Raw genomic sequence first — 12,505 nt, 5'->3', positions numbered from 1 at the left:
TAAAAGGATTATAGATATTTATTTTTTAAAAAATTCCAGGAGATGTCCCATACCAGTAAAGAGTTCCGCTTCTTGTGCCTCTTATTGGCTGCCTTCAGTTACAATCATCGTTCAGTGCAACCTACCGCAAGCATTTGAAATACCTCAAACGTCAAAACACATTAACTTATCTCTAGCATATCATCCTTTTCAAGGCAGAAGTATTTTCCATAATGGCTACTACAAAGTGTTTGCTGACTAATCTTTAGTTAACCCAAACCATACATCCTACAGAGATTCCAGTTAAGTGAGGTTTAGACCCATAAGGTCATGGTACTGGGGATAAAAAAATTTCCCTTTTCTTCAGCAATTTCAAGAGACCTCTGCCACCAACATACTTCACTACCTTCTTGTAAACAGAAAATGAAATACTTTAGATGAAAAAATTTTATATCCTAATTTAGAAAAAAATTCTGTTTAAGAATTGTGATTTTTTTTAAAACCATCTTCCACAACTATTTGTACACCTTAAGCTTAATTACACGTTTTTATAAGATAATCACTTTCAAAAAATATTGATGTAAAAATTTTACTTAAAAAAAAAAAAGCATGTAAATATCATTCTGCCAGATACACTTCCTATCCCCCTCCTAATACAGCTGTACCTATGACATTTGTGAGGTCGAGACTATTAAACCTATTTTCCTTCTTGAATAGAATTGTGCAAGTGATGGAAAGCATGGCGTCACTTCAGCAGGAGTGATTCTGTTGGATATTTAAAATTTCAAATTAGTTTGTTAGAAATGTTAGTATTTTATCCGTTTCTTGCTGTGTAAAATTACTGCCACAATGCTGAACTTACGTCCGTTTACCCAGTCACCACCACCACAATCCTCGTCTCAACCTTGGGAGCATTCGGCAGCATCCTCCAGACAGACAGGTATAGTGGTGCAGGTCAGTGATAAAGAATCCAGTCTTAGACTACACCTTCAGATCTTTTCTTTATATCACATTATTGTGAATTTGTACTAATTCTACTTGTAGTTTAAAACTGTACTATGTAACACATTACTATACTATTACAGAATATCCTTTGCTGTAAATGCATTGAAAATTTTCTTGGGCATTTATTAGGCCTATTTCTAGCAATATTTCAAATGCTAACAATCAGATATTTCAAAACTCCAAATATGTCAGTTTTCTTAATTGTCTGAAATTAGTTATTTGAGTTAATAGAATACTGACCCATCTCATCTCCTGTAACCTTCCAAATAGTTAAGCCAAATGCCCATCTCATTTAACCTTCGAAATAGTTAAAAACAAACTAGCTACATAAAACAAAATTCTTTCGATAACAAAACTGTTGAAAGATCACGAGTCAGTATCTACGAAATTATACAAGATAAAGTTGAAATCGCTGTTTTGTTTTGTTTTTTTTAACTATTAAACCCAGGTAATCTTTCCCCCTAAGGTTGTAAGAAAATGGAAAATCTGCCTTTAAATCATGCAGCAGTTTAGATCACCATTTATTTACCTATTTCCTCTAAGAAACTAAAATGTTTCTTATCTTAAAATTATAAATATTCATAACACTCAAACTCTTTTTTGTGGCCAGTTTTCTATGCCTTTGAAACTAGACTGTATGGTACTATTTAGCCAAGATGTATCACAATGCTAAATTATGTGTAAAATATTATTTCTGGTATTTGTCCATCTTCTATTGAAGTGCCATTATTATTGCCGGGGGAACTAAAGAAGAAAAAAGCCGTCTTGCTTGCAGTAGGTGTTTCGTGCACTACTTTCTTCAATCCTTTTGTGCCATAATGGGAATCTGGCCCCTAAATGAGAATGAAAGGTTCGTTAGTAATTTTCCTTTAATAAACACTCAATTTAAGGTGGTATTTTAATTCTATTCATGTTTCAGTATAGCTCTTGTATAAAATCTTATACCAAGTCATTTAATAAAAATGTTGTCTTTGCTACACGGCTAATTAATGATTAAAAATATTGAATGCAGAGCTCAGTTACTAGAGAACAGTGAAATGGTTCCAAGAAAATAATAATTTTATTTTATCTTCTGTCAAACATTCATTCTCTGACTCAAAGGGCTACTTTTTATGAAGACCATTTCTTGCACAGCAGAGCTGTGCTGAGAGGCACTTTTTTTCCCAAGCTCTTCCCTTCCCTTCTTCCTAAAAGGCTTTACAGTCAGCGACTCTCAGCTTCTCCTGCAAACACGCAAGAGGAAACCATGGCCCCCGGGTCCACCATCTGGAGCATGCCGGGGACTCTTACTCTGAGTGTGGCACACGCTGTGTAGCACACACTGGGCAGGATCTCTATGGGTTCTTTGAACATGACCCTGAATGTGTTCGCAGTCCCGTCACAACTAAATCCAGTGTCATTCTGTCCCAGGGTTTGCTTTTTCTCATATTCGATGATCTGTAATTTTTAACAGAGAAGTTATATTTAAGTTACACCAACGGAAACATTTCATAGGAAAGAATATAAAGCCCTCAGGAATAACAGAATACACTACCACGTCTCTGTGTTGTAGTCTTTCTCTACGTATCTCTAACCACCAAAGATGGCTTTAGATATTTATCATTGATCAGAGTAAGGATGAGGATGTCAGACAACTAGGGCTTGGCTGCAGGAGGAGCGTCTATAAAATACATAATGGCTAGAAAGGTTTTTTTTAGTGTGGATTTTAGATGCCTGAGAGAAATTAGTCTTTTATTCCTTGCTAGCCTATGTCTCGTTGGTAGGAAACTCCCGTAGCATTTCCTAAGTTTAAATGTTATTTACTGAAATTAAAATGACCTTAAATGCAGTATTCAGATACGTGGATATTCAAAATGCAAAAATTCTGTGTTTTCAAAGGCCTCGGCTCACAACCCTGCCTTTCTGCACACATCAGACAAGAACGGTTTCAGTAAACCAGGTGAAACCCACGTATGCTGTAAAGTCAGTGCATTGTCACCTCTGAAGGGATGGTGACTGGAAGAGATTGCAAGGGGACTCCTGGAGTGCCGTGATATCCCGTTCCTCATCTGGCTGCTGGTTACATAGGTGTGCTCAGTTTATAAAAAGTGAGCCATACATACAACTTAAAAATATGTGCATTTTTCTGTATGTCTGCCATGGTTCAATAAAGAATTAAAATGTTTTTTTAAAACGATACACGGAGCCCCAGAATGAAGTAGTCAGACACAGGACTAGGTTGTGGCAGTGGGATCTACAGCAAACCACTTCACTTCCCTGAGCCTGTTTTATCTTTTAATTTGGGGGCGGAAACTTGCTTTGCCTTCTAAGGCTACTGTAAAGCATCGAATTGTAAACTTTCAACAACAATAGCAACTATGTTCCCAACACTTTATATATATCATCTCAATTGGTCCTCACAAGACTATAAAGTAGGTACCACTACTCTAGAAGATGAAGAAACTGAGGCTTAGAGAGGCTACAGGATTGGCCCAGTCACACCTTGCGGGTGAGAGGGCTCAGCTTCAAACCCAGACAGGTCTATATCTGTAGTACATCTGGATGGTTCTTGAGACTAGCCATTGGGGGAAGAAATAAAAAGTCCTATTTTTCTTCGTTTTACTCAGAATATTTATATTTTATCATTTTAATATACCTATAACCCTGACACCCTTCCTCTGCCCGCAAGGAGTCTGGTGCCTTTGGTAATATATGAGAGACACTGAACAGGCTGTCAGTGGGGCCTCACTCCTTCCCAGGTCTGCACATTATCCGGCCTGCTCAAGTGGCTTCATGGATCCTACTGGATAGGACCGTAACCAATTTATAAAGTAAAATTAAATGAGGAGTGATCATGAAAATCTTTTACACCCTTCATAGATTTGCTGTGACTTTTCTGCACTTAAAAAAAAAAAAAAAAACAAAAATTTCTAATCTGCTTTAAAATCTTTAAACAATTTCAGTGGGGTTTGAACCTACTTGTTTAAAATATTAAAAATGTAACTTTATACTTGGTTTGTTAGAGCGACAAATTGACATCAGTGATATAAATTTATCATCTGCATTTTACTATAAACCTTAGCAGATATGACTAGAAAATGAGCAAGATTTCATGACCACAGGCAATAATGCAATTCTCTGTGAGGTGTCTTTTTCAGCTGTCATAGAACCAGATCTTCGATTTGCTGTATATTTCATTGAAAACTAATGAAGCAGTCTGATCACAAAGTTCACCAAAGTTTTTACTACTAAAAATAGTGTATTAACATTTTAAAGAGAGTTTTTCTGCTGATAAACAAGTGTGAAACATTGTTTACATCCTTTTCTCATTTCTATTTGTTGTTTTAATTTTTGTGTAATATAGAAATACAGTATTGCCTATGTATAGTTTGTAAGTAAAAGTACAATGTAGATGTTTCAAAACCAATTTTACTAACTGGGTTGTGCAGTCAAGTGTGGGGAGCCCTGGCTGACAGAGGGAAGAGAGGGCTTTAACCTCCTTCCAGGGTAGGCAGCAGTGCCAGACCTCAAAGAGCTTAGGGATGAATGAGGCAGGGCACAGTCAGAACGTCAGATGGTCAGACACCAAAGAGTGTTCATCGTAGTGGTAAGGGATGAGCTTAAAACCGCAGAATTCAAAGTACTAAGAGAAAAGCAGGTGGGTGTTTTAAGACAGTCACTGCACAGCACAAGGACTAAGGGAGGGCTTTCCTGGAGGGAGGAGAGCTCTTTGTATGTAACGCTTCTGTGAAGGACCCCAAGACCCCAATTTTCTGAAACCAGATATTTTAGATCAATTGTGAAACACAACTCTCTAAGCTAAAAATACTACTAAGAGACTTTCTGATTCCTTTAATAATTATGCTGAAACTTGGATATTGTTAAAATACCTAATTATATAATTACAGGTTTGTTTTATTTCAAGATGACGTATAGTGGGGGGAAAAGTGTACCTGTATATTCACTTGATAATCCGTGGGGCCATGAATAGATCCATATAAACCAAATCCGACTATAGAGATTCTTCTATTAACTGTGAACCTGAAGGATGAAGTTAAATATAGAACATACATAATTTAGTGAGCATTCACATTCCCAAGGCTTATACATTTTTTAAGTGTTACTGAAAACACCTAATTTTGCTCATAAAAAGGAAAACTATTACAAATTAGATATCCTTGGAAATGTCATCTGCTGACCAAAAAGAGCTCTTTCCAGAGTAAATTTTAACTTGACGGAAACTGAAGTTGCACCTGTTCTCTGTACTATACATTCCTGAGTCAAAGGAATTTAACCCCCACTATTGTTGTAAAGATGATTTTTGTCCAAATACGTTTGCACGTCTCCTTCATGAGCACAGACATGTCAGCCATCAGGCCAGTGTCCCAAGCTCTGACAGATCATGAGCTCAATGAACCTCAAGCACTTACCGAGAGCCTGTCAAACTGAGGTAGTCGGCCTGGTACTGGGGAAATGATGGTCAACAAGACAGACTCTCTACCCTACTGCACTTACGCCTAACAGAGGACACTGATAACAAAGGAATAAATCTTCATAAATTGTGATCAGAGTTGTGAAGGAAGCAAGCTGCTCTAACAGAACCGTGGTGGAGGGCTTGGGACAGGCCCTAAAACACAGGTGTATGGTTGTAATAGTTAAAACCACCTCTTCAGGGTACTTCCTGTGCTGAGCACTGAGCTGATTCAGTTCTTTACATGAATTATTTCCTTTAACACCATAACAGCTCTATAAACTAAATAACACAGTATCATTTTTATTATCCTCATTTTTTATAGTTGAAGAAACTGAGATTTAAAGGAATTTTAACTTGCCTCCACCGGGACACAATTTCAGGTCTGCCTGGATCAAAAGCCCACGTTCCTAACCACTATGTTAAACTCCATGAGTACCACCCTACAAATTTTTATGTATTATTTATAATATAGCTTTTTCTTATTATAAAGAAAAATACGGTATCTTTTAAAAAAAATGCAGCTAAACAAACAAGAGTAAAGATTTAGGGCATCTCTAAATCCACCATCTAGAGACATCACCCACTTACCCTTTGGTGTATTTCTTTTTCAGACGTTTAGTTCTCTTTTTTAACAACAGGAAAATACTTTTTTTTCCTATGAACGTCTGTGTTATTTTTAAAATCGTGTCACAATATATATTTTTTAAACTTCTTTCTCATGTAAAAAGGTAAAAGATTATTACTGATGCATTATATGTAACAGCCACTACTTGTGAGGTAATCTAGGCGATCTGTGGTTTTTGTTATTATAGAACAATGCCATGATCGACAATCTTATAGCTAAATCATTTTGCAGAGCCTTAATTATTTCCTTAGAAGAAATTCCTGGAAGTAAAATTGCTGGGGAAGATGAAGGGCATATTCTTAAGGCTTTAGATAAAATTACAAATTGCTTTCTGGTAAGATTAGAATACTTTACACTCCACAAGAAATGAAGATCATTTCTATCTTACTCTCAACAACCAACAAATCTACTTATAGTTCTTTCATTATTAATGAGTTGATACGTTTGGTCATATGCTTAAACGAGCTACTCGATTTTCTCTGCTGAGTGTCTTTTTTGTGTGGAACTGAAAGACCATGGTATATAGTAATTTATGCTTTGTCAGTAATACCCATTACAAAATGCTGTTTGTCATTCATCTTTTAACCTTATGGTGGTTTTGGGCATAAACATTTTAAATTACTTGAAGTCAAATTATGATCTATGCCAAGTTTAGGGAGAACTATGCCATCCTCATAATAAACATTCACTTGTTAAAGCACTTTCATGGCTTCATTTTTTTAATGTTAAAATTTTAATTTACACAAATATTGGTAGATGGGATCATTAAGGATCTGACTTTACTTTCCCAGCGGTTAATCCTCCCCTCACATTCCAAATGCTCACTTACGTTGGGCTGGTCGCTGGTCTCTGAACTCTGTGGTATCTTCCATAGGACACTAAGTTATTACAGTTTTATAATACTTACCATGTTTGAGCCACACCACTCTTTTTTGAAAAAGAAACATTCACTGTTCCAGGTTAACTTTAGAACAGTTTGCCATGCTACTCCGCCCTACCAAAAACATGTGACATCTGAAAGGAACTGCCTAAGTTACATGGCTTTAGAAAGACCCTTTCTGATTCCAGTTGAAGTTCTCCAGCTCTTCATGAAGGTGCTACACCGTACATCTCTTGTGGGATTTAACACTGCTCTTTTATGTTAATTTGTTGCTATTGTAAAGGAGATCTGCTTTTACTCAATATTACAACTGAAAATTTAAACATTTTTAAAAACTACTTTACTGTGCCAAAATACATAACAGTAACAAAGCGTACCACCTTATCCATTTTAAGGGTACGGTTCGGACGCGTTAGGTATACTCACTAGTTGTGAACCATCACAACCATCCATCTAACTGAATTTTCATGACATATAGAACATCATTGGTTTTTCACATACATTTTACAAGTGGTCACTATTCTCTTGTTGGTTCTAATACGTTTTTACTGATTCAGAGGTTGTTCTCAAAAGCCACAGGAGGCTTTTGTTTTCACCAAGTTTTAGGGGCACTACAGGGGACAGGGGGCCCGCAACACTAGATTTACTGCAATGCTTAGGACAATCTCCCAAAACAAAGAGTCCCAATCAAATTTCAAGTGTCCTATCAGAATTCATGTGGTGAAACACGTGTTTATAAAGAGGCTTGAACACTGCTGAAAACGGCAAGGTCAGCAGGCATCCCTATCTTGAGGTGTCAACAGTCCATCACATCACAGAAGTGCTCTTCCAGACCTAGTCTATTAATGGTCACATCTGGGATAAAGGTGAAATTTTAAAAAGTCTTTTGACAACTGCTGACAAACTGTTTTCTTCTTTGATCTGCTATGTGGTGAATTATATTAATACATTTCCTAATATCGAGCCATTCTTTCAATCTCCATATAGTATTATTTTCTAAGGTACTGCTACATTCAATATGCTAATATTTTACACAGGATTTCCTCTTCTATATAAGTGAGACAGATCTAGAAAATTTTTTGCCTTGTCAGATTCCTGTGTAACAGTTATACTTCTTTTCAATAATTAATGGATCAGTATTTTCTTCTCTTAATGCTCAAGGAAATGATCTGTTCCTTGAAGGTTTGATAAAACTCACCTGTAAAAACCACCTTGTGAAGGGACAGTTCTTTGATAACTTTTAATTCCTTCCATGGTAATGGGTCTATTCAGGCTTTCTTCTTCGGTCAATTTGATAATTTATATTTGCCTATAAAATGATCCATTCCATCAAGATGTTCATTTATTAGCACAGAGTAAACCCAGAATTAAAGTATAAATCTCCTCAGAATATGAATATATTCCCATTATTTCTAATGTATGTCTTCCTGTAGGTTTATTTATTTTATTGGTCTTTTTCAGGAGCCAGCTTATGGCTTATGATTTCTCAGTTGTACTATTTTTAATTCATTAATTTCTATATTTACCTATTTCTTTTTTTTTCTTTTTCTTTTCCTTTTTTTTTTTATTTTGCTATTTGTTCTCTAGCTACTTGGGCTAAATGCTTCAATCATTTATTTCTATTCTAATTTATTTAGTAAAAGTAGTTAATTATGACTGTGTTTGTGTAACACCCTGACCACTTCATCCTTTATATGCTTTCATGTACCGTATTCTCACTGTGAATGATTACTAAATAATCCACAAATGCATTTTAATTTCCATTTTAATCCAGTATTTTTAAGAGTGTTCCCCGCTCAGAGTCCTATTTTTAACAAACTTGCTATTACTTTCTAGTTTTATAGAAAAGTGCTATTAAATAAGTAAAAACCCAAAAGGGACATTTTTCAAAAACTGGTCCCTACTCTATTTTGACATTTAACATAAAGAAACACAATAGAACAAAGATAAATTCCTAACAGGGTTATATGCAAGTGTCTTTTAAGATTTTTAATTTTTTTCCCCATTCAAAGCTTTTATTAATGTATACTGAGATATTGTCCATGCAATGTCCATGAAAAGGAAAAACTCACACTAAACAAAGTAAGATAAAATGTATTAAACTGTAGCCCTAAGGCTGTAAAAACAGTTTGCTCAAGGAAGGTCCAGACCTCAGCTCCCAGCGTGGCAATCCAAACAGAATTCATGCAACAGAAGGCCCAACCCAGGATCTGTTTATCTTCCATGTTTCCTAAGAGATCCTCTCAGATCCTCTCATTCTCCTCTCAGCGAGGAGACCAGGATGCTTCACTGACTTCTTGGCTCTTGTATTGAAGTCAGAAATGTATTAAACAGAGCATAAAATAAAATGTTGGTTAATTATCTCCCACAATATGAGGATAAAAGCCGAATGCTAACTGCCGCCCCAGCCCACCCCCAGGCCACGGTATAACAGGCACCTGATCCGATCGCTTGTCCCACTGTAGCCCCAGCGGCTCTCCACCTGCTGGAATCTGTTGATGCAGCACTCCTTTCCGCGGAGGCAGCATCTTGGTCGATCGATGTACTCAACTCGGGGTTTAGGATTGACAGTAAAATGAAGAAAGAGATTCACCACTTCGCGATCTGACAAAATTCCAGACTGAGCAGGACCTGCAGAAAGACAAATATAAACCTCCATAAAAGCAATTTGATTTTAATTCCTAACTTTATAATACTCTGCATAATAATGTGAATTCAAATCTGGAAGATGTAAAGTAACGATGAGGTAGAAAGAGCTTAGCATATATGATTTTAGAATATAATTAATTTTAAGGTTTTTCTAAATCCATCTGAGGTTAACCTAATAAAATGTAAGTGTTAAAACCATGAATGAATCAAAGCTTAAATGAAAGCCTGAGATCACAGAAACGTGTCTGAGTTTTCTATCCACTCACCCACTCTCAGCACCACAGGCCGCTCACCAGGAAGAGGAGAGTCATTTCCTGTGGTGGGGAAATGCTTACAACAGCAGCCAGAGACACTGTGACTTCTCTGTTCCCCACCTGATAACTGTCTGAGGTTATAATCCCAACAACGGAATACATATGCAGAGGTGGAAGTAGATGGAATATGCTTTCACTCTGGGGTTTATGCATGAGCAGAGGGCAGGAAATAAAACTGGAAGGGCTGTGGAAGCAGTAGATCATGTGTTATGGTTTCCCATTCACTGTTTCTAACAGGAAAATTCCAAACAGCCCAAACGTATCGAGGAATAAATGCTGTTCCTCATTAAAGATCAGGAGATCCTTTGCAAGGCTGGTAAAAACAATCTAAATAAGAGAACACAAAACTAAATTAAAAATTAAAAACTGCAAAAAATAATTAATAAACTAGAAATTTGGTTTAGGAAACTACAAATTCATATTTAATGTAAAACTCCTGATTTTTAAACATTAGCGTTCCTGAAGAACTAACAATAAGATATAGGATGATGCAATAATTCAAGACTATAATAAAATTTCCTTAGGTGAAGAGCAGTCTTCAGATCATGAAGAACATTCTCAGATATGTACTATGTACCCATCTGAAGAAAAGCAGAGATGCACTCCAGTTAACAGAGGGGGTGAATCAAAGTAAGAATTCAAGATGTGTCACAGAAGAACTGGCAGTGAGCACTAAAACCAATCCAACATCGAATGAAGTCTAATACTGTAACTGCATTATTGCAATATGGTGTGTGTGTGTGTGTGTGTGTGTGTGTGTGTGTGCGCGCGCGCACACGCGCACATAATCAGTTACCACAAAGCCGTCTGGAAAGATTGAAAGGAAGAATATACCATGCTAACATTTTTGTCTTAAATAGGGAGGTCAATAAATATTGTTTTACTATAAAATGGAGAATTAGGAAAATTGAGGGGGGGGGAGTAAATACAAAATTTATAACTTCCGAATCTTTAGTCAAAAAAAAAAAAATAAATTTAAACATTTTTTAAAATATAAAGATAATACGGGGAAAGAATATGCCTAACAGCAAAAGAAGAAACATTACTTGACTACATCAGAATGTTAAGAAGTCCGCAGGACGGACCAGCCTGTGTCAGAGGACAACTATGGATGAAACACATGAAATAGCTATTTCCAGTTAGCAAAGAACTGGGGCGGTCAGTGCTCCTGAAGGGAAATGCACTGAGACGAAGCCCTGTATCTGTTACTACTTGGGATATTTGCTGACTTGCTTCACAGGGCATAAATGCCAAACAGAAACTGGCAGCCTAAAAACTGTGCTGGTCCTGACTTGGTTGAAGAGGCAAAAATTGGAATTCAAAGCACCAAGGCAGCCAGCCAATCATCTTGCAGAAAGAGAATAACAGAGAAATATAGCCAACACTTTGTGCACAATTTCTGTCTCTGCCAATTTCTACACAAGAGGAGACGATGAGACCAAGAACTCAAGCAGAAGGGAGCTGGTAAGAGACCACAGAGTTACACGGAAACCTCAGTCGTCATAAAGCCCTTAACCTTGGGCAAGGCACTTAAAACTCTCAAGTTCTGTTCTCTAACCCATAAAATACACTCTGTATATATTGATAATATATAAAATATGTTAAAATACATGTATCAATTTAAAAATATGTAACCTATAATATTATCTTGAAGGTCTATTAGAATAAAATTACACACACGCGTGCACACGCACACACACACACACACACACACACGCACGCACATATCATGTGACCAGAAAGGTGAATAGTACTTGATCACTAGCTGCTTCTTGTCCTCTCTCGCACACAGAGACTGACTGGCTGCCCATGAAAACAGTTTCAAAAAGATTTTGGTCAAGTTATTGCCCTACCTGCTGCAAACTCCTCAATGGTCATCAGTGGGAACCGGATTAAGGACAGTGCTTTTCCCAAAACTTTCTGCTTGTTTCCAAAGGTCACGGGCAATTGTTGTCTTTGACATTCCGCTTCTGCCCATCGTACAACAGCTCCGAAAAGTCGACTTTCTCTAATACTAAGTGTGTCTCTTTCTAGAACTGCGCAGAGTGTGTCTATAGGTAAATACAAAAACAAATCCAATTAGGAATATTTTGCTCTTTAACAAAACAATACTGACAAACCTGCTTATACAGTTTTCAAATCTCAATAAAAATAGGTTGGACACTTAAAACTACAGACCTATATTTTAAAAATTCTATTCTGCGATGGTCTACATATTCATTTTAGAATCAAATATTTGTTTAATATCAAACACAGCTATCATCTCGGCAAAGACATCAAATCTCCAGATCATAGCAGGAGCTCAGCAGTATGTTAAAAATGAACAGATTAAAAAAAAGGAAAATCAAGCTTCTCTTATACCTAGCAGTGGAGTATGAACTAGGGCTCCATGAAGCTTTTTCACAAGCAAATAAATATCAATCTATATATCTCGATTCTTGCAGGATTAGGAATATATAATGTCCATAATATTTAATCATTGAAATAAAAATTAACGACTTTGGACCCACATTTCTCTACCTTGTATGCTAATAACTTCAGTAAAGGTAAATACAGAAACTTAAAATATGACTCCCCCAAAAAGCACATTATACTGCCCA

The 12,505-nt window shown here is 36.6% G+C and overlaps 1 protein-coding gene across 1 annotated transcript in view; it reads right to left on the bottom strand.

Moving 5' to 3' along the window:
- The window catches only part of BTBD1 (BTB domain containing 1), a 29,721-nt gene continuing 17,216 nt past the window's right edge, over window positions 1-12,505 (bottom strand). The window contains exons 5-9 of the mRNA XM_011376101.2: window positions 11,759-11,956; window positions 9,381-9,573; window positions 4,917-5,004; window positions 2,275-2,421; window positions 1-1,817 (exon numbers count right to left, since the gene is read on the bottom strand). Of these exons, the coding sequence (XP_011374403.2) occupies window positions 1,659-1,817; window positions 2,275-2,421; window positions 4,917-5,004; window positions 9,381-9,573; window positions 11,759-11,956 (785 nt within the window). The 3' untranslated portion in view covers window positions 1-1,658. The remainder of the gene's footprint in view (window positions 1,818-2,274; window positions 2,422-4,916; window positions 5,005-9,380; window positions 9,574-11,758; window positions 11,957-12,505) is intronic.

The sequence above is a fragment of the Pteropus vampyrus genome, unplaced genomic scaffold (assembly GCF_000151845.1).
Source record: "Pteropus vampyrus isolate Shadow unplaced genomic scaffold, Pvam_2.0 Scaffold286, whole genome shotgun sequence".
Taxonomy (NCBI): domain Eukaryota; kingdom Metazoa; phylum Chordata; class Mammalia; order Chiroptera; family Pteropodidae; genus Pteropus; species Pteropus vampyrus.
Note: the sequence above shows the minus strand (reverse complement) of the source record. Positions and strands in the feature narration are given on the sequence as shown.